This window comes from Chanodichthys erythropterus, chromosome 12 (genome assembly GCF_024489055.1).
Source record: "Chanodichthys erythropterus isolate Z2021 chromosome 12, ASM2448905v1, whole genome shotgun sequence".
NCBI classification, from domain to species: Eukaryota; Metazoa; Chordata; class Actinopteri; order Cypriniformes; family Xenocyprididae; genus Chanodichthys; species Chanodichthys erythropterus.
The window spans coordinates 38,904,543-38,929,421 of NC_090232.1; the positions used below are offsets into that span (position 1 = coordinate 38,904,543).

The 24,879-nt window shown below is 36.9% G+C and overlaps 1 protein-coding gene across 6 annotated transcripts in view; it reads left to right on the top strand.

The window, feature by feature from the left end:
- Positions 1 to 222: 222 nt before the first annotated feature.
- The window catches only part of sh3pxd2aa (SH3 and PX domains 2Aa), a 141,591-nt gene continuing 116,934 nt past the window's right edge, over positions 223 to 24,879 (top strand). For all 6 annotated transcript variants that reach the window (XM_067405179.1, XM_067405180.1, XM_067405183.1 and 3 more), the window contains exons 1-2: positions 223 to 765; positions 23,640 to 23,720. In XM_067405179.1, the coding sequence (XP_067261280.1) occupies positions 694 to 765; positions 23,640 to 23,720 (153 nt within the window). In that variant the 5' untranslated portion in view covers positions 223 to 693. The remainder of the gene's footprint in view (positions 766 to 23,639; positions 23,721 to 24,879) is intronic.

Genomic DNA, 24,879 nt, shown 5'->3' on the forward strand with positions numbered 1-24,879 from the left:
TCTCTTCCATTATTTTCTCTCACAGTTGGACATTAAACAAACTGAATCAAAGGAACAAACAATGCATTCTCTGTAAAATCCAGCCATTGTTTCTTTTACGAAGGAAGACAATAATGACACAACACTCGTTTTCCCCCTGTAGAGGCTCTTAAACTGCAACAGAGCCCTTGTCAAGAAGCCCAGCCCCATTGCCCAAATATCCCAGTGTGTGCGCGCGCTTCCTGCCGAATGGACTTGGCGGTGAATGCGCCCCGGCCTTTATGACGCGCGCCGCTCACGTTTGAGGAGAACCCCCAGACTTCAGCGACACTACTGTAGTCCACACAAAGAAGACGCGCTCGTTCCTTTATGACGCGTCGATCCGGATTCCAGAATGACACTGTAGAAGGTGTCTCGATTCGAATTGAGCTGGAACGCGGCGGTTCGAAAATCCGCTCTGCGCTATGAGAGAAATGGATACGAGCATGTTGGTTTCCTGCAGACGGATATAAGTTTTGCATCATTTATTACTCGATCTTCACGTCAAGGGGGAATAAACGGACTGATTAAACTGACGGGCCGGGGGGCAACAATCGTTTGCTTTCATTGTGAAGAAAAACAGCGATATTATTCGTGCAAACGTCTTCGTGACTGTCCATTTATTCGTTATCTGATTAGTAGCCTAACGGCGCTTCTGAAGCCTCTGTTTTCACAATGCAGTTTCGGACAGTTTTGGATGTAAAAGTGGTGGATGTGGAGAAGAGGAGGAATCCGTCCAAACATTACGTGAGTTGGCTACCTATTCACCTTGCGTCCTTCTCGAACCTGATGCTGAGATATAGAAAGACGCATCTGGATAATGACAAAGAACATTTATAAACACGAACACGATTCTATTTTGTCCTCTTAAAAAAAGTCTGGTGGTACATAGGTGAAGGGGGGTTACAGAGATGAAGAAACAGCAAATAAATAAATAAAAGAGAAGAATGACCTCAGATTGAACACTTGGACTCAATTACATGCACTTCATTTGGCAATTGTGATTTATATATTTTAGAGACAAGGCAAACTTGTTATAAAATTATTAAAAGATGAATGACTTTAGATTTGGATACACCATAATATTCATTTTAGAGTATTAGCATTCAAATGAAATAAAGCACATCTCCTCAGGTAACAGGCAGTTGCATGACCAGGACAATAACAATAACCTGATAATAATTCTTTGTGAAAATGGTCAAAAAATAACATCAAGAAGTGTCCCAAAACTCTGTTATGAATAATATTTATGCATCTGACTAATGATTCTGAGGAAGTGTGTGTGTGTTTTGATCAGCTGGTGATTAAACTTTCTGTCACACTCCCTTTACAAGCAATTTATGCCACAACTTCAGTGATGGATATGGGGGTTTAGTGGCTTGAAGAAGTGCCCATATATGGCTGGAGTAGAAGCTTATGTATTTCCTGCAAAAGATGGTTTGTTTTAAATATTTATGATACCACTTCTTGCAAGCATATGCTAGACCATGATATAGATTCTCCAGACTAGTTATACATAAGTAATATAGGCTGAATTTGGGACATTTTTGACATCTAATATAAAGCCATGCCCCATTCCAGAGTTCAGGTTTATTGTTATAAATTAGTGCAATTTCAGTGCAAATTGATTTTAAAAGTTTAATTTTTGAGGATTAGTTTTTGTGTAACTCCACAAATGTGCGTAAAACCTGATGATCATGTTCTCCAGCATGATTTTAGAAGGATCCAAAGAGCATCTTGATCTTCAGTGGAAGCAAATATATCTGACCTACTGTACAAAGAGTTCACGTAGTTAATGTTACCAATGAGCTTACTTTTATTAGCGACCTATTAGTGCAAAATCTTCTTCATTTTTAAAATTTATTCCAGCATACTCAAGCATGTTTGTTTCCAGGTATAAATTAAGATAACACATTTTGAACTTGTGAAATTGCCAAAATTACCAAATTAAAAGTTTTCCAAAATTACCAAAAATATTCATAAGATTTCAGTTCAACCTTCCACAGAATTTTTTTATGCTACAAGTTTGACAAAAAATCAGAAAAAACCCATTTAAAGGATTAGTTCACTTTTAAAAGAAAATTAGCCCAAGCTTTACTCGCCCTCAAGCCATCCTAGGTGTATATGACTTTCTTCTTTCTGATGAACACAATCAGAGAAATATCAATAAATATCCTGATGCATCTGAGCTTTATCATGGCAGTAAACATGAGTCACTAGTATGAGCTGAAGAAATTGTCTCCATCCACATCCATCCATCATAAACATAATCCACACGGCTCCGGGGGGTTAAAGGGTTAGTTCACCCAAAAAAATGAAAACTCTGTCATTTATTACTCACCCTCATGTTGTTCTACAGCCATAAGACCTTCATTAATCTTCGGAACAAAAATTAAGATATTTTAGTTGAAATCCGATGGCTCAGCGAGGCCTGCATAGGGAGCAATATCATTTCCTCTCTCAAGATCCATAAAGGTACTAAAAACATATCTAAATCAGTTCATGTGAGTACAGTGGTTCAATGTTAATATTATAAAGCGATGAGAATATTTTTGGTGCACCAAAAAAACAAAATAACGACTTATATAGTGATGGCCGATTTCAAAACACTGCTTCAGGAAGCATTGAAGCGTTATGAATCTTTTGTGTCGAATCAGCAGTTCAGAGTGCCAAAGTCACGCGGTTTCAACAGTTTGGCGATTTGACATGCGATCCGAATCATGATTCGACACACTGATTCACTTGTGCTCCGAATCTTCCTGAAGCAGTGTTTTGAAATCGGCCATCACTAAATAAGTCGTAATTTAGTTTTTTTGGCGCACCAAAATATTCTTGTCGCTTTATAATATTAATATTGAACCACTGTACTCACATGAACTGATTTAAATATGTTTTTAGTACCTTTATGGATCTTGAGAGAGGAAATGTCATTGCTGGCTATGAAGGCTTCACTGAGTCATCGGATTTCAACACGAATATCTTAATTTGTGTTCCGAAGTCTTATGGGTGTGGAACGACATGAGTGTTGAGTAATAAATTACATTATTTTCATTTTTCAACTAACCCTTTAATAAAGGCCTTCTGAAGTGAAGCGATGTGTTTGTGTAAAAAAATATCCATATTTAACAAGTTATGAAGTAAAATATCTAGCTTCTGCCAGACCACCTTCCGTATTCTACTTACAAAAAAAGTGTTACCGTGCGTCAACATTCGCCTTGGCCACCCTGCCAACATCACTGTACTGTTCGTTCAAACCGCCGCCGACGGGAGGGTCAATGCAGAGCCAAAGTAAATGACAAGTCGCGGCAACCAATCGGAAGCCTCTCAAGCGAGGACCTCTACATTCCAATTGGTTGCCGCCGAACCGCGTCATAGCTCATTACCATAAAGTTAACCTGATTTCAACTCTCCTCGCCGCTCTCAACGTCCAAGACGCGCCGCGCCGCTCTCGCCGGCGGCTCTCATTGAAAATGAATGACTAGCGTCACTGTGACGCTCTCGCCACCGGCGGTGTGAAACACACAGTAAAACTTTTGCAGTTCAAAACACTTACGCTACGTCCTATACCTTCCCTATTCAACTTACGGAAAAAGCTTAACTGACGCCACACCAGTTCCATTTTTTCATAACTTGAATACAGAAGGTGGAAGCTAGATATTTTACTTCCTAACTTGTTAAATATGGATTTTTTTTTTTTTACACAAACGCATCGCTTTGTTTCAGAAGGCCTTTATTAACCCTCAGAAGCCGTGTGGAGTACGTTTATGGTGGATGGAGACACTTTCTTCAGCTCATACTCGTGACCCCTGTTCACTGCCACTTTAAGCTCGAATGCATCAGGATATTTATTAATATATCTCCAATTGTGTTCATCAGAAAGAAGAAAGTCATATACACCTAGGATGGCTTGAGGGTGAGTAAAGCTTGGGCTAATTTTCATTTGAAAGTGAACTAATCCTTTAAACAGTAGCCAGTGAGCGAAATATTCTGCTTAACAACGGCACATTTTAACAGCCAAATCAGCCCTTGACATTCATCAGTGGTTGTGGCTTTTTGTTTTGAAGAGCTTGTTCAACATGGGCCCATTGTCTCTATCTCCTATCTCCTAACCACTGAGAGCTACAGAACTGTTCTCAGATCAGTATTAGTGCAACATCCTCCCCCATAACTCTCACTGGAGTCATTTGCTTTGCCATAGATTCACTGCGTTCTCTCCCGGGAGAGCGAGACTTCGGAATATGCATGGCCCTATATCCCACAGGCTTTTACATGCTCTGGAAAGAAAGTAAAAAAAGAAAGGCAGTTGTTCAGTCTCATTAGTAATGTTTGTCAAACAGCTGGGTATGCTTTCCTTTTGAGAGAGAGATAGAGAAAAGGAGGAGGGGAAATGTGAACCCACATGCCCTTGTTTTAAATCCCCAGAAGCAGTCCGACTTCCTCTCTTTGAATGGAAGTTTGGCTGTATTTAGACAAAGTGCAAAAAATACTCTTCCTTCATACTCAAGACAACGTTCTTTCTGCACTTTACTTCGATCTGGGACACGTTTTACGTGCGTCGGTAGGATGATAAAGAATGTACTCACAACCGCTTCGGAAAAGAAGTGCAGGTTTGTCATCATTAGTCAGATGAGAATTTAAAGTAGGACTAAGTAAAAATAGGGGATCATACGATGGAAAATTTCATGCTTCCAGACAGGAAGTGAGCACTGAAACACTCCTCCGAAGGTGGATAGAATTGGTTCTATGATGTCTTTGTGGGAATCGTGTGTGCGTGAGACATGTTTTCTCACACACTCACTTCATTAGTGAGCACTGGTTCCCAACAGAGCCCCACATGTCTCAAATGTGTTTGTGTGTGTGAACGGTACATGGAGCCGCCTTGAGGCTCTCCCCAGACAATCTGCTGTCTTGTCAGCTTTTTTATGTGACACATTTCCTTAGCTGTTTCCATCTGTTAAAACCCTGTCATAGGCCACTACACGTTCATGCCACAACATGTCATGAATCGTGATTGTTTGCCCTGTATAATGGCTATTAAATCACTTTTATTCAGCACAAAAAGGGACTGAAGCCATGATTGTTATGTGGCTTTATAGGTTTCTCTCTCTCTCTCTCTCTATCTATCTATCTATCTATCTATCTATCTATCTATCTATCTATCTATCTATCTATCTATCTATCTATCTATCTATCTATCTATCTATATATATATATATATATATATATATATGTATTTGGTTTAAAGGAATAGTTCATCCAAAAATGAAATTATCCCATAATTTACTCATCCTCAAGCCATCCTATGTGTATATGACTTTCTTCTTTCTGAAGAACACAATCAGAGATATATGAAATAATACCCTGGCTTTTCCCAGCTTTGTAATGGCATTGAATAGTGCCCGAGTTTTTGAAGCTCAAAAAAGCACATCCATCCCCCGATACATTTTGATATATTGCGATACTATAAGAAAGGCGATATATTGCGATATTTCTTGTTTTTTAGGAAGAGGATCTAATTTTAGAAAAAAAAAAACCTCACTATAATGCATAAAACCTGAGCAAAATCTTTATTTTATTTAAAGGAACACCACTTTTTTTGAAAATAGGCTCATTTTCCAACTCCCCTAGAGTTAAACAGTTGAGTTTTACCGTTTTCTAATCCATTCAGCCGATCTCCGGGTCTGGCGGTACCACTTTTAGCATAGCTTAGCATAGTTCATTGAATCTGATTAGACCGTTAGCATCTCGCTCAAAAATGACCAAAGAGTTTCGATATTTTTCCTATTTAAAACTCGACTCTTCTGTAGTTACATTGTGTAACTAAGACCGACAGAAAATGAAAAGTTGCGATTTTCCAGGCCGATATGTCTAGGAACTATACTCTCATTCTGGTATAGTATTCAAGGAACTTTGCTGCCGTACCATGGGTGCAGCAGTGCAATGATATTACGCACCGCCTGTGACCCCCTGCCTTGCAACCATGGAGACATTGATTGTGTTGGCATGAGGGTGAGTAAATTATGGAATATTTTTAATTTTTGTGTGAAATATTCCTCTAAGGCAATAGTTCAACTCAAAAATTAAAATTCTCTCATAATTTACTCACCCCCATGTCATTCCAAAACGTGTTGACTTTCTTTTTTCAGTGGAACACAAAATGAGAGGTTTTGAAGAATGCTGCTATTTTCATGCTGCTATTTTCCATACAACAGAAGTATATGGTGACCAAGCTGACACAAAAGTAGCAGAAAAGTTGTCCATGTGATTTGTGTGGTTTTTTCCAAGTCTTTTTGAAGTTGTATACTAGTTTGGTGTTACAAATAGACTGAAATAATATTCTGGGTGTTAATACTTGAATACAGAATGTTGATTACAACAAAACAACAAAAACAAATGGACTCACCCCTTATTGTCTTTAAAAAAGCAAGAGGAGAGGTAACTTACAATGGAATTAAATTGGGCCAATTTGTGGAGGATTTCTAATGAAAACACGTGAACCTTTGATTTTATTAGCCACTTGCCTGTTAAAACTTGTGTATTATTTGAGCTGTAAAGTCAGTTCTGTTGGTTTTTATGGTTGTTTTAAGGATGTAGGCTTTACATTGTCATGGCAATGAAGTTGTAAAGTTGCATACAAACTAGCGTTAAAAGTTTTTTTTTTTAATGTTTTTGAAAGACGTCTCTTCTCATTAAGGCTTCTTTTATTTGATCAAAAATACAGTAAAACAGGAATGTTGTGAAATATTGTTACAGTTTAAAACCACTGTTTTCTATTTGATTATATTTTAAAATGTAATTTATTCCTGTGACGCAAAGCTTCAAAAAAATTTTTCAGCATCCTTCAGTGTCACATGATCCTTCATAAATCATTCTAATATGCTGTTATGGTGCTCAATAAACATTCAGATTATTATTAATGTTGAAAACATTTGTGCTGCTTAATATTATATTTGTGGAAACTGTGATAATTTTTGACTCACTTTTGATCAATTTAATGCACCCTTGATGAATCAAAAATATTAATTTTCTTCTTCTTCTTCTTCTTCTTCTTCTTCTTCAAAAAAAAATTACTGACCCCAGTAAATATTATTGTAATATTATTGTAACTTTACACAGAAAAGATTGGTGAGCAATTTTTTTTTATACAATAGTCATGTTAACGTTCATATTATGTCTAATTGAAATGAATTAACATTTACAGATTGGTCCAATTCAGATCAATTGCAAGTGCCTCAGTAACTCAGATTTTGAGTTTTTGGGTGAACTATCCCTTTAAACTAGCCCCCCTCCCTCCATATCCCACACATCCTATACCAGCGCTCACATACATTGATGTACTGATAAATGACTCCTGCTGCATCCTGCCTGTCTTTAATTTCCACGTTTTCATTTCCCCTCCTCTTCACTTGTTCCTTGTCCAACATGACATCTTGGAGCACTAAAGCTCATTGCTCCTTTCTGCAGAGTTACTGTCTGCCCGCCGCCAGTTGCGAAGCAAATGCTATTGCTTTCAGTGCAGCTTGATTACATCATAGAGAACAAATGATGCCAGAGCTGCTGGTGACAACATGTGTGGGCAGGAAGTGAAGGCCCTGCCACAGTAGAGCAGCCTTCATGGGAAATGGCTTTCTCTCTCACAGTAACTAATGATGGCGTCACCCATAAGGAGAAATTATCCTGCCAAGGGGTTTCCTGGGATACTTTATCAGAATTGTATCATATTTTCCAGTGCATTTGATACATTCTAATGGTTTTCTGTGGTTTCTGAGTTCAACAGCTGAAACTTGAATTTCTTGAACTAATGATGTGTTTGTTTATGATGTTTTGTTTAGCTTTTTATTGCCTGGGACACTGGGTCTACCTCTCTCGAAGGGCTCTATGATGAAAGATGAGATTGTTGAGAGGGTTTGAAAGGCCACGTAGGTGTAATGGAGCCGAAAAATAGCAGTAAAATGTTCCTTTTCTGACAGTTTTGTCTACACATCACCAGTTACAACATTCAGTAGACACACAAGATCATGCGGAGGCGGCTGACTATTCGCTCCCAGTTTAAGTGTCTTACTTCCAATAGTAATAATCAGAATTCAGTGGATGATATTTGACTGTTTTCAGATTATTGGTTTGTTACAGTTCCTAAATTTACCAACATCCTCATCAATGGATAATAAACTTTTTCTGCTTTTACAGTAAACACAGATTATATTAAAGCATCGTTAAATATTGTTATTTAAATGCTAGCAATTTGCCCCATTCTTGTATAACAGCCTCTTTGCACCATTTGTTTCCATTTCTACACAGCCCTGCACATGACATGTGGGAAAAAAAGTATATTGTGGCAACAAATTAACAATTCGTTCCCATGATTTACTAACACATCAACATGTTTAACTAATTAGTTCCCTCGTTTTAATTGAATCTTGTGCATGATAATTTATTCCCTTGTTTTGCTAAATCGTGGCAATGACGTAATAGTTTGTTAATTCAAAACAACGTGGCCACTATTTACTGAAATGTAGAAACAAATTAGTTCAACGTGGCCATGATTTACTAAAACACAGAAACGAATTAATTCAACGTGGCCATGATTTACTAAAACACAGAAACGAATTAATTCAACGTGGCCATGATTTACTAAAAATAGAAACAAATTAGTTCAATGTGGCCATGATTTACTAAAACACAGAAACGAATTAATTCAACGTGGCCATGATTTACTAAAACACAGAAACGAATTAATTCAACGTGGCCATGATTTACTAAAAATAGAAACAAATTAGTTCAATGTGGCCATGATTTACTAAAACACAGAAACGAATTAGTTAAACGTGGCCATGATTTACTAAAAATAGAAACAAATTAGTTCAATGTGGCCATGATTTACTAAAACACAGAAACGAATTAATTCAACGTGGCCATGATTTACTAAAACATAGAAACAAATTAGTTCAATGTGGCCATGATTTACTAAAAATAGAAACGAATTAGTTCAATGTGGCCATGATTTACTAAAACACAGAAACGAATTAGTTCAACGTGGCCATGATTTACTAAAACACAGAAACGAATTAATTCAACGTGGCCATGATTTACTAAAACACAGAAACGAATTAGTTCAATGTGGCCATGATTTACTAAAAATAGAAACAAATTAGTTCAATGTGGCCATGATTTACTAAAACGGAGAAACGAATTAGTTCAATGTGGCCATGATTTACTAAAAATAGAAACAAATTAGTTCAATGTGGCCATGATTTACTAAAACACAGAAACGAATTAGTTCAACGTGGCCATGATTTACTAAAACACAGAAACGAATTAGTTCAACGTGGCCATGATTTACTAAAACACAGAAACGAATTAGTTCAACGTGGCCATGATTTACTAAAACACAGAAACGAATTAATTCAACGTGGCCATGATTTACTAAAAATAGAAACAAATTAGTTCAACGTGGCCATGATTTACTAAAACACAGAAACGAATTAGTTCAACGTGGCCATGATTTACTAAAACACAGAAACAAATTAGTTCAACGTGGCCATGATTTACTAAACATAGAAATGAATTAGTTCAATGTGGCCATGATTTACTAAAACACAGAAACGAATTAATTCAACGTGGCCATGATTTACTAAAAATAGAAACAAATTAGTTCAACGTGGCCATGATTTACTAAAACACAGAAACGAATTAATTCAACGTGGCCATGATTTACTAAAACACAGAAACGAATTAATTCAACGTGGCCATGATTTACTAAAAATAGAAACAAATTAGTTCAATGTGGCCATGATTTACTAAAACACAGAAACGAATTAGTTCAATGTGGCCATGATTTACTAAAAATAGAAACGAATTAGTTCAACGTGGCCATGATTTACTAAAACACAGAAACGAATTAATTCAATGTGGCCATGATTTACTAAAACACAGAAACAAATTAATTCAACGTGGCCATTATTTACTAAACATAGAAATGAATTAGTTCAATGTGGCCATGATTTACTAAAACAAAGAAACTAATTAGTTCAACATGGCTATGATTTACTAAAACACAGAAACGAATTAATTCAACGTGGCCATGATTTACTAAAACACAGAAACACATTAATTCAACGTGGCCATGATTTACTAAAACACAGAAACGAATTAGTTCAATGTGGCCATGATTTACTAAAAATAGAAACGAATTAGTTCAACGTGGCCATGATTTACTAAAACACAGAAACGAATTAATTCAATGTGGCCATGATTTACTAAAACACAGAAACAAATTAATTCAACGTGGCCATGATTTACTAAACATAGAAATGAATTAGTTCAATGTGGCCATGATTTACTAAAACAAAGAAACTAATTAGTTCAACATGGCTATGATTTACTAAAACACAGAAACGAATTAGTTCAACGTGGCCATGATTTACTAAAACACAGAAACGAATTAGTTCAACGTGGCCATGATTTACTAAAAATAGAAACAAATTAGTTCAATGTGGCCATGATTTACTAAAAATAGAAACAAATTAGTTCAATGTGGCCATGATTTACTAAAACACAGAAACGAATTAGTTCAATGTGGCCATGATTTACTAAAAATAGAAACGAATTAGTTCAACGTGGCCATGATTTACTAAAACACAGAAACGAATTAATTCAATGTGGCCATGATTTACTAAAACACAGAAACAAATTAATTCAACGTGGCCATGATTTACTAAACATAGAAATGAATTAGTTCAATGTGGCCATGATTTACTAAAACAAAGAAACTAATTAGTTCAACATGGCTATGATTTACTAAAACACAGAAACGAATTAATTCAACGTGGCCATGATTTACTAAAACACAGAAACACATTAATTCAACGTGGCCATGATTTACTAAAACACAGAAACGAATTAATTCAACGTGGCCATGATTTACTAAAACACAGAAACGAATTAATTCAACGTGGCCATGATTTACTAAAACACAGAAACGAATTAATTCAACGTGGCCATGATTTACTAAAACACAGAAACGAATTAATTCAACGTGGCCATGATTTACTAAAACACAGAAACAAATTAATTCAACGTGGCCATGATTTACTAAAACACAGAAACGAATTAATTCAACGTGGCCATGATTTACTAAAACACAGAAACACATTAATTCAACGTGGCCATGATTTACTAAAACACAGAAACGAATTAATTCAACGTGGCCATGATTTACTAAAAATAGAAACAAATTAGTTCAACGTGGCCATGATTTACTAAAACACAGAAACGAATTAATTCAACGTGGCCATGATTTACTAAAAATAGAAACGATTTAGTTCAACGTGGCCATGATTTACTAAAACATACAAATGAATTAGTTCAACATGGCCATGATTTACTAAAACAAAGAAACTAATTAGTTCAACATGGCCATGATTTAATAAAAATAGAAACGATTTAGTTCAACGTGGCCATGATTTACTAAAAATAGAAACGATTTAGTTCAACGTGGCCATGATTTACTAAAACATACAAACGAATTAATTCAACATGGCCATGATTTACTAAAAATAGAAACGATTTAGTTCAACGTGGCCATGATTTACTAAAACATACAAACGAATTAGTTCAACATGGCCATGATTTACTAAAAATAGAAACGATTTAGTTCAACGTGGCCATGATTTACTAAAACACAGAAACAAATTAATTCAACGTGGCCATGATTTACTAAAAATAGAAACGATTTAGTTCAACGTGGCCATGATTTACTAAAACATACAAACGAATTAGTTCAACATGGCCATGATTTACTAAAAATAGAAACGATTTAGTTCAACGTGGCCATGATTTACTAAAACATACAAACGAATTAGTTCAACGTGGCCATGATTTACTAAAACAAAGAAACTAATTAGTTCAACATGGCCATGATTTAATAAAACGAAGAAACAAATTATTAATTCATGGCCATGTTTTAAATGAAACGAGAGAACAACTTAATTTATGGGAACGACTTCTTAATTCATGGCCATGATAAATGTATTTTTGTCTGCATGTCATGTGTGGGGCTTCGTACATTTCATTTTAACAGGATCACAAAACAGTCGCTTCAGATCATACTGAAACAATCAAGAATTGTTAAAAACAAAGTTAATTTTTTCCAAATGTTAGCTTGTTCTGGAGGGGCAGAGTGGAAGGTGCTACACCCAACACAGTCATGCATTTTCCTTTTCAGTTTGTTAGTTCTGGTCACTCTGGTGTTTAGATAAAACATTATCATACTTTCTCCTTTTGGTTGATGTGTTCGCTGAGTTGACATTTTTTCATCTGCACTTCTTCAGGAAACATGGTCCACTCAAGTTCCACTTCCTGTACAGCATCCTTTTCCGGAAGCTGGAATGTGCTTTGTACGTAGGTATTGGGGTGAAAGAGGTGAAGAGGGGTGACCAGAGGCCCCGGCAAACTGGAAATGACCACAACAAAATGCAAAGGAAGTAGTAAGAGAATAAGTGTCAAATGGGTTTATGTTCTTTGGATCATTGTTGATCACAATGCTCAGTGAGGAGGTTCAGAAAACTATACCTTTCATCTTTTGCACTCTCTGCCTTGATCTACATATTGTCCAATTAATGATTTACAAGATTATCACTTCCTGGGGGAAATTCCCTTTCCAGAATCCCATTACCAGTGGACCGGGCTGCAGTTACGCAGCTTAAACAGTGCAGTAAACGCTCACCTCTTGAGACCTAGTGCTAGAGCTATTGCCAAAGTTTCTGTGATAGGAATGCATTTAGAGTACTTTTTAGTCTTTGAGTTTGGGGGTCTTAGCTTGGGTCAGTGTTGTATGTGTTGTACGGGACAATGTATATTTTTAATTTTTTAGGAAATTTGAAGTATACTGGAAATTTGTAGTATACGGAAGGGTTAAATTTAGATAAAATTATCTGGAACGTTTCACCACCTCACAAAAATTAATTGATGGGCAGTTTGGCGGTTAATCTAATCTATTTTGATTGTGTAAATATATTTGAGTACACAATGAACATGAAACAGCATTCTCAACCCATTTTACTTTGTAATGTGATTTTGGGTGGAATTGATTTCAGAAAATTTGGACTAAATTGGAAAAGAGGGTCAGAAAGCTCTCAGATTTCATCAAAAAGATCTTAATTTGTGTTCTAAAGATGAACAAAAGTCTTATGGGTGTGGAACGATATTAGGGTGAGTAATTAATGACAGAATTTTCATTTTTGGGTGGACTGTCCTTATAAAGATCTTAAACTACTTGCTCAGCATCATAAATTTTAACTCTTCAACCAGCTTTATGAAATGCCATTTTGTGGCTATGAATACACTATGGTTGGAAATATGGTAGATGGATAGTCTTTTATGTGTCTCTTGAAATAGACTCTTTAGGCGGGGTTGACTTCAGCGGTGAGGCCTGTACTTTTAAGCCCCACCAAGACTTGAAGTTTAAACACTCCTCATCCTTTACTTTAAGACAAATCTGAAGACAAGAAGACTGCTTTTCAGTAAGTTTCTCTGCCTTTACTTTTCCGTCTATTCAAAAAGCTGCAAAAATGTGTTATTTTGAAATATGTTCTTTGGTTGGTTATGCAAAAGTCTCCTGACATTAATTCAATGCATGATTTTAAGGAAAGCTTTGGTTTTTGATGAAATGCAGAGTTTTGTCTTCCAAGACACTTCCTGTTCCTGTGATCAGTGTTTGGGCTGACATTTCTTTATTTATGAGCAGTATAAAATGTGTACGGCCAAACCTTTGAAAGTTTAGCTGAAGTTTTTAATCAGTGGATGATGTGCTTTGTTTGCTGCCATACTTTGAAGATTATTGTTGATTCTGCAGGTATTGAATTGCTTGAAGAGGGCTTTTGTGTGGCATCTCTGCATCTCATTGGAAACAAAATGAGGGGTTTCTTCTCTCAAATGATGGGATAGAATGTAGACTAAATGGTTGATCTTTTGCTCATATACATATATTCAATTTCTTTGTGGCCTCCAGGAATCAAGCTGCTTTGTCTTAATCTTGTTCCCTGACTTTGTCACCGGATGATTATTTAGGAGAGGGAGGTCTCCATTGTGTTACGTCTGTTCCTTTCTGTCTAAGAGTTTTCAAGAACACTTGAAATCAGGGCCCTTTGTTGCATTCTTTTCAACAACATCAATGGATACAATCAAATCCAGTGTTGGAGAATAGGATTTTACAGGCAAAAAGCTCTTTTTAGCACTGTTTTTAACAAAAAGAGCATTTTATTGCTCAGAGGATTATCTTTAATAACTCTAGAGACTTCATGCAGCTCTCGTTGTTTATCATTTATTATATATTTATTATTTTGTTTCATATGTGCTTCCTACAGTAAAATTAATAAATAGAATAGATACAAATGAGACAACTATTCATATACAGTAAAAGCAGGTTTAATGAAAAAAGGTTTAATGTGGATAGTATGGCTCAGATAATTTGGTTTTGAGAGAATATGGTGTGAAATGTTTGATTACAAACTGACTTAGACTTTAAGTTCTCTGTGAGATGCCTAGAAACTCCCCTGGCTTTACAAATTTGTACAATTTTTGTCTGAATGAAACAATTGAGATATTAAAGACATTTTTTTCTTCCCTTTGAGTAGCATGAGAAAAGTTATGGTGATAAATGTAGTTAATGGAACAGCTAGTTTTGGATTTTAGGAATTTCTTAGTAAATTTATTTAAAGAGGCCATATTATGCCCTTTTACAAATACTTGATTTTGTTTTTGGGTCTACTAGAATAGGTTTTCATGCTTGAATGTTGTTTTTTTTTTTTTTTACATATTTTACATTGTTACAGCACCTCTCTTCCCAGTCTGTCAGTAACACTCTGGGATGCGTTTACCAAAATGGTCGCAAGTTCCGATTTGGCTTTTAACAAAACCATAGATCCAGTGAACATTCGCAAACAGCGTCGCAAACGCGCGTGATTGGAACTGCAGCTTTAGAGCTGTGGTTAGAAGATTAGTTTTTTTGTTAAAATGACATGATGACTTACCATAACCATGATTTTCAACACACTACTAACACAACTCAACCAGGCCTTTTTTGCATATGACTTGGGCAGGAATTATTTAAATTAGGGATATTGTGACGTGTTTGTTCCCAGAAGAAAACTCAAGACTACAATCGAGGGAGTTCAGAAACTGATATATTCTCTATTACTGATATAGAGAATAACTCCCTCTGGAGTGACTTTGTAACTTTGCAGACTTTTTTCATGCTTAAACAACAACATTACACACTAAAGAAAGTTGAATGTGTAAAAATGCATAATATGTCCTCTTTAATGTTTGGAAGAATTTTTGATTCATGATAACACATGTCCATCGTCGAATTAGAAATGTTCTTGTCAACATTCCTGTCTGAAAATATAGTCCTTACTCTGTCCCTACCCCTGAACCTAACTCTACCCATAAATTATCTCTTAAAGCAGAGAGAAATGATAGGTGAATAACACTGACATAGACCTAACCCTGGTTGTAAGCCTAAACTTGACATAAACTGTAAACTTGCCCCTCAAATCTGATTGGCTGATGTTGATTCAAGAACATGTTGCACTGAAATCAGTGAAAAAACATGTGAAATCAGGTTGTGCTATGATGACGGCATCAAATGATTATTGGTATTATTATTATTATTTTTATACACTGCCCGGCCAAAAAAAAAAGTTGCTGTTTGGATTTTAATAGGCAAATACTTAAGTATCTATGAATGGATCATTATTACAGTGATTATTATGTTTCTAGCATGTTATATGTTTGGCAACGATTCTTTTAACCCTTAAAGATGGAGTGTGTAGCTTTTCATTTCTTAAACAACCATGTAGGAAGACACATCATGGCCATGTTCCAGGATGACAATGTCAAGATTCATCAGGCTCAAATGAAAAGAATGGTTGGGTGGGAGCATGAAGAATCATTTTCACTCATGAATTGGCACCTCTGAGTCCAGACCTTAACCTCAGTGTAAGTTTTTGCGATGTGCTGGAGTAGACTTCACAGAGTGCTCACCTCTTGCATTGTCAATACAAGATCTTGACCAAAAATTGATGCACCTCTTGATGGAAATAACATCACAACATTTATTTCTATCAAGAGGTGCATCATTTTCTAGTCTAGATCTTGCACACCTGAGTGGGCAGGGAGCTGGGACAGAGTTCTTGCAATGTTTTATTAGCATTGTTCGGTCAAAGTCCTTCAGACATTTTCCATTTTAGAATATGCAAAGGTCAGAAAGATTGTGAACATAATTTTACCTAGAAATTTTACTCGTGGTGGATGTCCTGTTGGCTTAGTCGGTTCTGTTTCAGTGCTATTTTTGCTCTCTGGGACAGTGAAGTTGCACTTGATATTTTGGGCGTGGGCTTTCAGCAGTCCTGTTTTCCACTGTGGTTGCCATGAGGATGGCCCCATCAGCCAATCAAGACAGAGATTTGATGAGTTTGCATCTTACACACACACACAGACATGATTGAGGCTCTCTGTGGTGAAATTACAAATTACAGTTGAGCAAGAAAGGGCAGAATCAGCAACCATACATGCCAGTCCGGTCAGAGGTCTTTAAATAACTCCTGTAGGCAAACACCCCAACACACACACACACACACACACACACACACACACACACATACATGGAGTATCTTTTTAGCACATGCTTTCAAAGAAAGGCTCTCATGCACTCTCTCTCACACATTCACACACTTTTCCAGGCACGCGGTGTGTGATAAGCATGTATCTGTTTGGATTGCTGCACACACACTGTGGGAAACAGCGTGAGGCGGTTTAGTCAAGGCCGATTCCCAGCATTCAACTAACAGAGGAGGCACTTTAACCTGGCACAATGCAAATCCTCACAGGCATGTAAGCCGTCTGTCTCACAGCCTCCTCTATCTGTCTCCGCAGCTCTGCCACAAACATCTGACTGTTTCAGATGATGGCAGTCATATTTTATTACTCACAGAAAAGCTGATGTCGCTTGATTCGCTTCCCATTTTATGGTTCATGATGTAATCTTTGATACACTATCGACTATATCTGCTTGTAATTGAGCCCAGACTCAATTGCGCTAAACATACTGTGAAAAAAAAAAAAAAAAAAAAAAAAAACATTTGTGGTATCTGCTACCATTTTAAATGATTTTCTGTTGCAACAGATGAAATTCAGACATACTGCATCCACCATGTTGTTACTGTCACCTACCAGCATCAGTTGCGTTGCTTCACTGCCAATCATAAAGCCTTTCCCGTGGCCTCATGGGATCATAAAGTGTCTAACGAATGAGTAGGTCATCCGGGTACTTTTTGCCTACTGTTTTTCACATACTATATAGTAGAGAAGTATTTGATTTCGGACGCAGCGTGGGTGTTTTGCTGGGTGATTGCTAGTGCTTTACTAGGTGTTAAACTCAAGGCCGCTATGTTAACATTGTTAGCATGGTGCTGTGTGGATTTTGGGTGTCTTGCATGATTGCTAGAGGAGGTGTAAAACTTAAGGCCACTATGTTAATAATAATAATAATAATATGTTTATTTTTTATAATGCCTTTCAAGAACCCAAGGTAGCTTCAAAAATTAATACAATCAATAGACAAACAATAATACAATCAATTGACAGACAAAATATAACAGACAGTCAAAAGGGACATTCAGAAGAACAGAAGTTGACAACAAATAACTACAGATAATTAACATGAGAGGTCAAGCAATCAGATGCTAAACATCACTTAGCTTATATCAAAAGAGTGGCCGTGTAACATACAAACAGAAAAAAAGGAGACAGAGAAGCAGGAAGGAAAAATAATTATTTACCGAGCAAAGTGAATAGATGAGTTTAAGTTGAGACTTAAAAGTCTGAAGAGAGGCGGTAGCACAAAGATTATGGGGCAGCTTATTCCATAGCTTAGGGCCAATAATACTGAAAGCCCTACCACCCACACTAGAAAGTTTATACTTGGGCACGACAAGCAAGTTATCATTGCTAGATCTGAGGGTACGGGCAGGAACATACGGTTGCACTAACTCGACAAGGTATTGAGGTGCGAGGCCATGACAGGCCTTAGAGTTTAAAATGGATACGATTGACCACAGTAAAGCCCTATTCGGACGGGATTAGTTTTACATGGGGATGTGGAGTAATGCAATTTTACCTCAGGACATCTGTAATATTAATTGGCCAATTCACACAGGACAAGATATCTCAGTAAAACTAGCAGAAGTGGGAGGGGTAACTTGATTTACGCACTGCCGTCACCTCCCTCCCAATCATATGTTGCTTTCTCACACCATGTGCGCAAACATGGCGCAAACACATATAATCTAAATATATAAACTATATATAACAGTTAGGTCCGGTCAAATGACTTAATTAAATTCTGATTGGATTATGAAGGTAATAGGCACTTAGCTAAAGATAAAATTAGTTTTGTGCCTCTGACAAGTGCTTCGATCTTCTTTTTGCTCTGAATGGTATGTAGAAAAAACTTGAGGTTTACCACAGATTTGTCCCACCACCTACAACACAAATGAAAGTTTCTTCAAGTGCTTCCATGCTTGAAAAATGCGCAGAAAACTACTTTTAAACAGGAAATGACGGAATTTTACCGTACATATTTACAGCGGGTCTATTCAGATGGGATTAGTATTACCTGAGGTAATTTTTCCGGACCTTTTTACAGAAGCTAAAAGTCCCCGTAATCTTTACTGACATTGTCCGTAATGATTACCGAGATGGCACATTCGGACGGGACTAAAATCACAGAGAAGCTCTGGTAATAATTACTTTACCCCCACCTCCCCATGTAAAACTAATCCCGTCTGAATAGGGCTGGTAGTTGGTAATGGATGGGAGTGATATGTACAGATTTTTTTGTTATATGTAAGGGCTCGAGCAGCAGAGTTTTGTACCATTTGAAGGTGTTCAATTGCTTTGGCAGGTAAGCCGCTATATAAGAAGTTACAATAGTCCAATCTGGAGGTTATAAAAGCATGGATAACAGATTCCGCATCTCTAGAATTAAGTGAGGGACGTATACGAACAATTTTTCGCATTTGGTAAAAGCATGATTTAAAAATCTGACTAATATGTGGATCAAAACATAGCATAGAGTCGAACAATACTACCAAATTCAGCACAGTTGTGGAAGGCCTAACTTGGACACCATTGATATCAATAAAAATGTCGTGCTGGGAAAAGCTCTGTGATTTAGGGCCAACCAGCAGGATTTCAGTTCAGTCATTTAACGTTGTTGCTGTGTGGATGTTGGGTGTTTTGCTGGTACTTTACTAGGTGTAAAACGCAAGGCCACAATAGCCACGTTTCCACTGCCGGGCCAAAGGCGGTCGTGCTAGTGCGTGCCAAGGCTGGTCGCGTTTCCACTGTCACTTCCGGGGCTTGATCGTGCCTCTTCGGTGCTTCCTCGGTGCCAAAGGCATGGGTTTTTCGGCCTGCCGAAAACCTTGATCCAAAGTGGGCCAGCTGGGGCTTGAAGCAAGGGAGGTGTGTTTAAGGGCGGTTTTTAGATCAGCGCTGCGGAGCTAGCGGACCGACAGTGGAAACGCAACTTGATTTTGGCCTCGGTGCCTAAGGTCTGTGGCCACAATCCCAGCCCAGCACGCTGTTAGCCCTGGCTCGCACTGGCCCGACAGTGGAAAAGCGGTTATTGTTAACATTGTTAGCGTGTTGCTGTGTGAATGTTGGGTGTTTTGCTGGGTGATTGCTAGTGCTTTGCTAGGTGTAAAACTCAAGGCCACAGTGTTAACGTTGTTAGCGTGTTGCTGTGTGAATGTGTTTTGCCGGGGTGATTGCTAGTGCTTTGTAGGTGTAAAACTCAAGGCCACAATGTTAACATTGTTAGCGTGTTGCTATGTGGTTACTGGGTAATTGCTAGCACTTTGTTGGTGCTCGCTGCCACAATGTTAGGGTTGCTAGCATGTTGGTTACAATGTTGCGGTTGTTAGCGTGTTTCTAGTGCTTTGTACATATAATTGTGTAAACTTGTGTATATCTGTATATTTATTAATTCTGTATCTACTGCAGTTCTCATTTTTAACATTTTTAAAGCACAATTGGCCAATAAAACCTATTCTGAATCATTGCTAGGTGCCAAACTCTGTGCCGCTGTTTTGTTAGCGTGTTACTAGGGTGTTTTGGGTGGTTGCTAGGTACTTACTGGCCCCTGTCAATGATTGGGTCTCTCTTTTTACCCATTTTATTATCTGTCAGGTGGAAATCTGATTCTTTATAAAAGTAATAGCAAACCGTCTCTCAATCTCAACAAGCACCAGTTGTTTTTGAAAATTCTGAAAAAAAAAAAAAAAGTATAAGCAGTAATGATGTTTGCCTGAGCAGCAATCATTAATGACTGTAGTAACTGGTATTTTGGTGGTAACCATGGTAAAAAGACATGCAATACTATGCAATGCTGAGCAAAAATGTGGCAATGCTTACTGATGTATTGTCTCGTGCACATCTAGGGTCAAAACAAGCCATTCAATGCACATGCACATTACATTCAAAGACACACATACTATGTGTCTACTTTATGCAGAATGCTGGCCAGTTGACAGGAGATCACTGGAGATCACAGCAAAATTTCAAAGCTGTTAGATCCCAAGTGTCACAAATACAGCTTTCAAAAATCAGCTCAGACATGCTGCTCTCAGCAGAGAGGACCTTGAACAGGCTTGACGTTACTGTGTTTAGACCCTGGAGTGAGGATGTCAACACATTGTCCCGCAGCCCACAGTTGGTAGGACAGTTATTCAAAAGCTTGATGCTAGAGAGCTGTGGTCAAAATATTTTTATGATCAGTTCCTGTGTGCTTTTACACAAGAATATTATGCTGAAATGTGGTCACTTAGATGTACACTGTGTGTCATGAAAGATGGATCGCATATGTCCTGTGTTTAAAGGACAGAGGAAGTTGTCCTATCCTCTGCTGAGTTGGTACAGACGCACCTTGCAATTATCCCGTCCAGGGGGAAATTCCTGCAAACAGGAGTTCCCCTCATCGTTTCCACCGAGTGCTCGGTTTCTGCATGATGTCATATTGTCTGTTGGTGGCCTTGTGAAGGAACTACACTTCTGATCTTTATTTATCTTGCAGGACAATAGAGCTGGATTTGTTAGGTATTGTATATGTGCAGGAAATACTTGTCCCTGACTCTACAGTGGCGTTTCCACTGACTGCTCAATGCTGTGATGTCATTATATATATATCACGGTTCGAGTTTTGCAGGTTAGAATGTTGCAATAAAACAAAACAACAATAAATTATGATAATAATAAGTAAATTTGTGTTAATATTGCACTATGAATTGCTTTCAGAACTGAATGTAACGACTTGTGTAGCTAGAAGCATTTGAGTGCACATACTGGTTAAGACCCGTTTATCAAGAATGATAAAACTGCATTGACATCCACATCAATACAAGATAACATCCTGTTTATTATAAGCATGCGCTGCAGTTTTGTTGACTGTCTGACACTTTAAAGGTGTCCTAGAACTTCTTTTTAAAAGATGTAATATAAGTCTAAGGTGTCCCCTGAATGTGTCTGTGAAGTTTTTTAATTCATTTTTTTAACTGCCAATTTTGGGGCATAATTAGAAATGAGCCGATTCAGGGTGTGTGGCCCTTTAAATCTGGTGCTCCACACCCCAAGAGCTTGCGCTTGCCTTAAACAACATAAAAAAAGTTCCAACAGCTAATATAACCCTCAAAATGGATCTTTACAAAGTGTTCATCATGCAGCATGTCTAATCGCGTAAGTACAGTGTTTATTTTGATGTTTACATTTAATTCTGAATGAATTTGAGGCTGTGCTCTGTGGCTAATGGCTAATGCTACACTGTTGGAGAGATTTATAAAGAATGAAGTTGTGTTTATGAATTTTACAGACTGCAAGTGTTTAAAAATGAAAATAGCGACGGCTCTTGTCTCCGTGAATACAGTAAGAAACGATGGTAACTTTAACCACATTTAACAGTACATTAGCAACATGCTAATGAAACATTTAGAAAGACAATTACAAATATCACTAAAAATATCATGATATCATGGATCATGTCAGTTATTATTGCTCCATCTGCCATTTTTCACTATTGTTCTTGCTTGCTTACCTAGTCTGATGATTCAGCTGTGCACATCCAGACGTTTTGCCCTTGTCTAATACATTGAACATGGGCTGGCATATGCATATATTGGGGGCGTAAATATTAATGATCCCGACTGTAACGTAACAGTCGGTGTTATGTTGAGATTCGCCTGTTCTTCTGAGGTCTTTTAAACAAATGAGATTTATATAAGAAGGAGGAAACAATGGAGTTTGAGACTGTATGTCATTTACTGAACTCTTGTTATTCAACTATGCCGAGGTAAATTAAATTTTTCTTCTAGGGCACCTTTAAATGCTTGTGTTCTTTAAAGCAGAATGAATTGTGATTGGATGTCAATGTTTTCATCATTCATCAGCTGGAAAAGATTGCTCTCAAAGCCACTTTGAAGGGTTAGTTTACCAAAAAATGAAAATTATTCCATATTTTCTCACCCTCAAGCCATCATCCTAGGTGTATAAGACTATCTTCTTTTAGACAAACACAATCGGAGATATATTTAAAAATATCCTGGCTCTTCCAAGCTTTATAATGGTAGTGAATGGGGCTCGCGATTTTGAAGCACAAAAAAAAAAAAAAATGCATCCATCCATTAAAAAGTAATCCATATGGCTCCAGGGGGTTAATAAAGGCCTTCTGAAGCGAAGCGATGGGTTTTTGTAAGAAAAATATCCATGTTTAAATCTTTATTAACTTTGTGGAAGCGCAGAGGATAGAGCAGAGCAAAGCAAAACACCAGTCACGAATATGAAGTCTAAAACGAGAATTTTTAAAGAGAAATGTTGGAGGATTTTGATATAAGAGAAGAGGAGCTTGAGTTTGTTGCACAGCCCTATTTTTTTAAACCATGAGAGACGACTAAGCTTATGATACTCCTACATCCTGCGTCATACATTGCGTCAGGGGTTACTCATTTGGCGCAAGTTGACTTGCTAGTTATTTTAATTTATAACATTTTAAATATGGATATTTTTCTTACAAAAACTCATCACTTCACTTTAGAAGGCCTTTGTTAACCCCCTGGAGCCGTATGGGTTATTTTATATGATGGATGGATGCACTTTTTTGAGCTTCAAAGTCTGCCCCTCTTCACTACCATTATAAGGCTTGAAAGAGCAATGATATTTTTAAATATATCTCTGATTGTGTTTGTCTGAAAGAAGATAGTCATATACACCTAGGATGGCTTGATGTTGAGTGAATCATGGTATAATTTTCATTTTTGGGTCAACTAGCCCAAAGCAAAAAAAGTAAGCTAAGCAAAAAAAAAGATTAACGCCTGCTAACTGGAAGGAGACTAGAGGCTGTTTTTTTTTTTTTTTTTAATGGATGTTGATGGAGGCAAGGCTTCACTACGCTGAATAAACTAATTATCATTATAGTGTGGTGGAAACTTGCATTATATTGAAATGCATAACTAAACTGTAGATTAATTTGTAGAGAATCTAATTGTCTTCTTGTCTTTTTCTCTTTTCAGGTGTATCTCATCAATGTCACATACTCTGACTCCACATCCCACGTCATCTACAGAAGATACAGTAAATTCTTTGACCTTCAGGTATGCTTACTTAAGTTTAGCAGTTGCGAACTTTCTCTGTATTCTTTTACTTTTATATAATTTTTTTTTTCAGGTTTCACCTCAGCACTGAGTTTTAATGTCTCTTTAATGTTGGTCTTATGCAAGCCAGCGCTACATTTGCACGCCTATTTCTCCCTCTTTCTTACATTTAAATGTGCTTTATTAGTATGAACATTAATAATAGTGTATTTTGTATTCACAAAGCAGTGGCAAGGTAGAGGAAAATTAATAATAATAAGAAGAAAGAATGTAATATGAGTCTAATGCTGTTTAATGTAGCATGCGTTATTGGCCGCAGCCAAGGGGTTATGCTGAATGACATTTATGGGTGTATTTTACAAATTAAAGTCTAACTCTGCAACAGAGCTCTCAGGACACCGCTGCCAATAACAGTATTTGCTTTGGAAGCAGAATGGAGGAAAGACAGCATTCACACCCAACCCTTCAGGTGCAGCAGGCCCCTCTGTAAAGTCTGGGAAGAAAGATCATGTGTGTTTTGGTGTGTGAGGACGTGTATAGGGTTAGGATGACGGTGCACATTTAGTTGCAGTGTAAGCATGTCTCTGTGAGCATGTCTGTACAATTGGTACAGTAGTTTGTGGTCAGTAAAATTTTTAAGTAAAAAATCTGCATTTATATGATCAAAAATACAGTAAAAACAGTAATATTGTGAAGTATTATTAGAAATTAAAATACTTTTTTTTTTTCATGTTAATATATTTTAAGATATAATTTATTTCTTTGATGGCAAAGCTGAATTCTAAGCATCATTACTCCAGTCTTCAGTGTCACATGGTACTTCAGAAATGATTCTAATATGATATTTTGCTGATCAAGAAACATTTCTTATTATTTTCAGTGTTGATAACAGTTGCTTAATTTTTGTGGAAACCACGATAATTTTTTTTTTTTTTTTTCAGTAATCTTTGATTCAAAAGAACATTATTTATTTGAAATAGACATCTTTTGTAACTATCCTTTCTGTCTTTACTGTCATTTTTGATCAATTGTTATGTGTCTTTTACTAATAAAAGTATTACAATATTATATAAAAAACTTACTGAGCTTTTTGAACCATGGTGATATATATATATTTTTTAAACATAAACCATAGTAGTGCCATATTTTTGGATAAGTA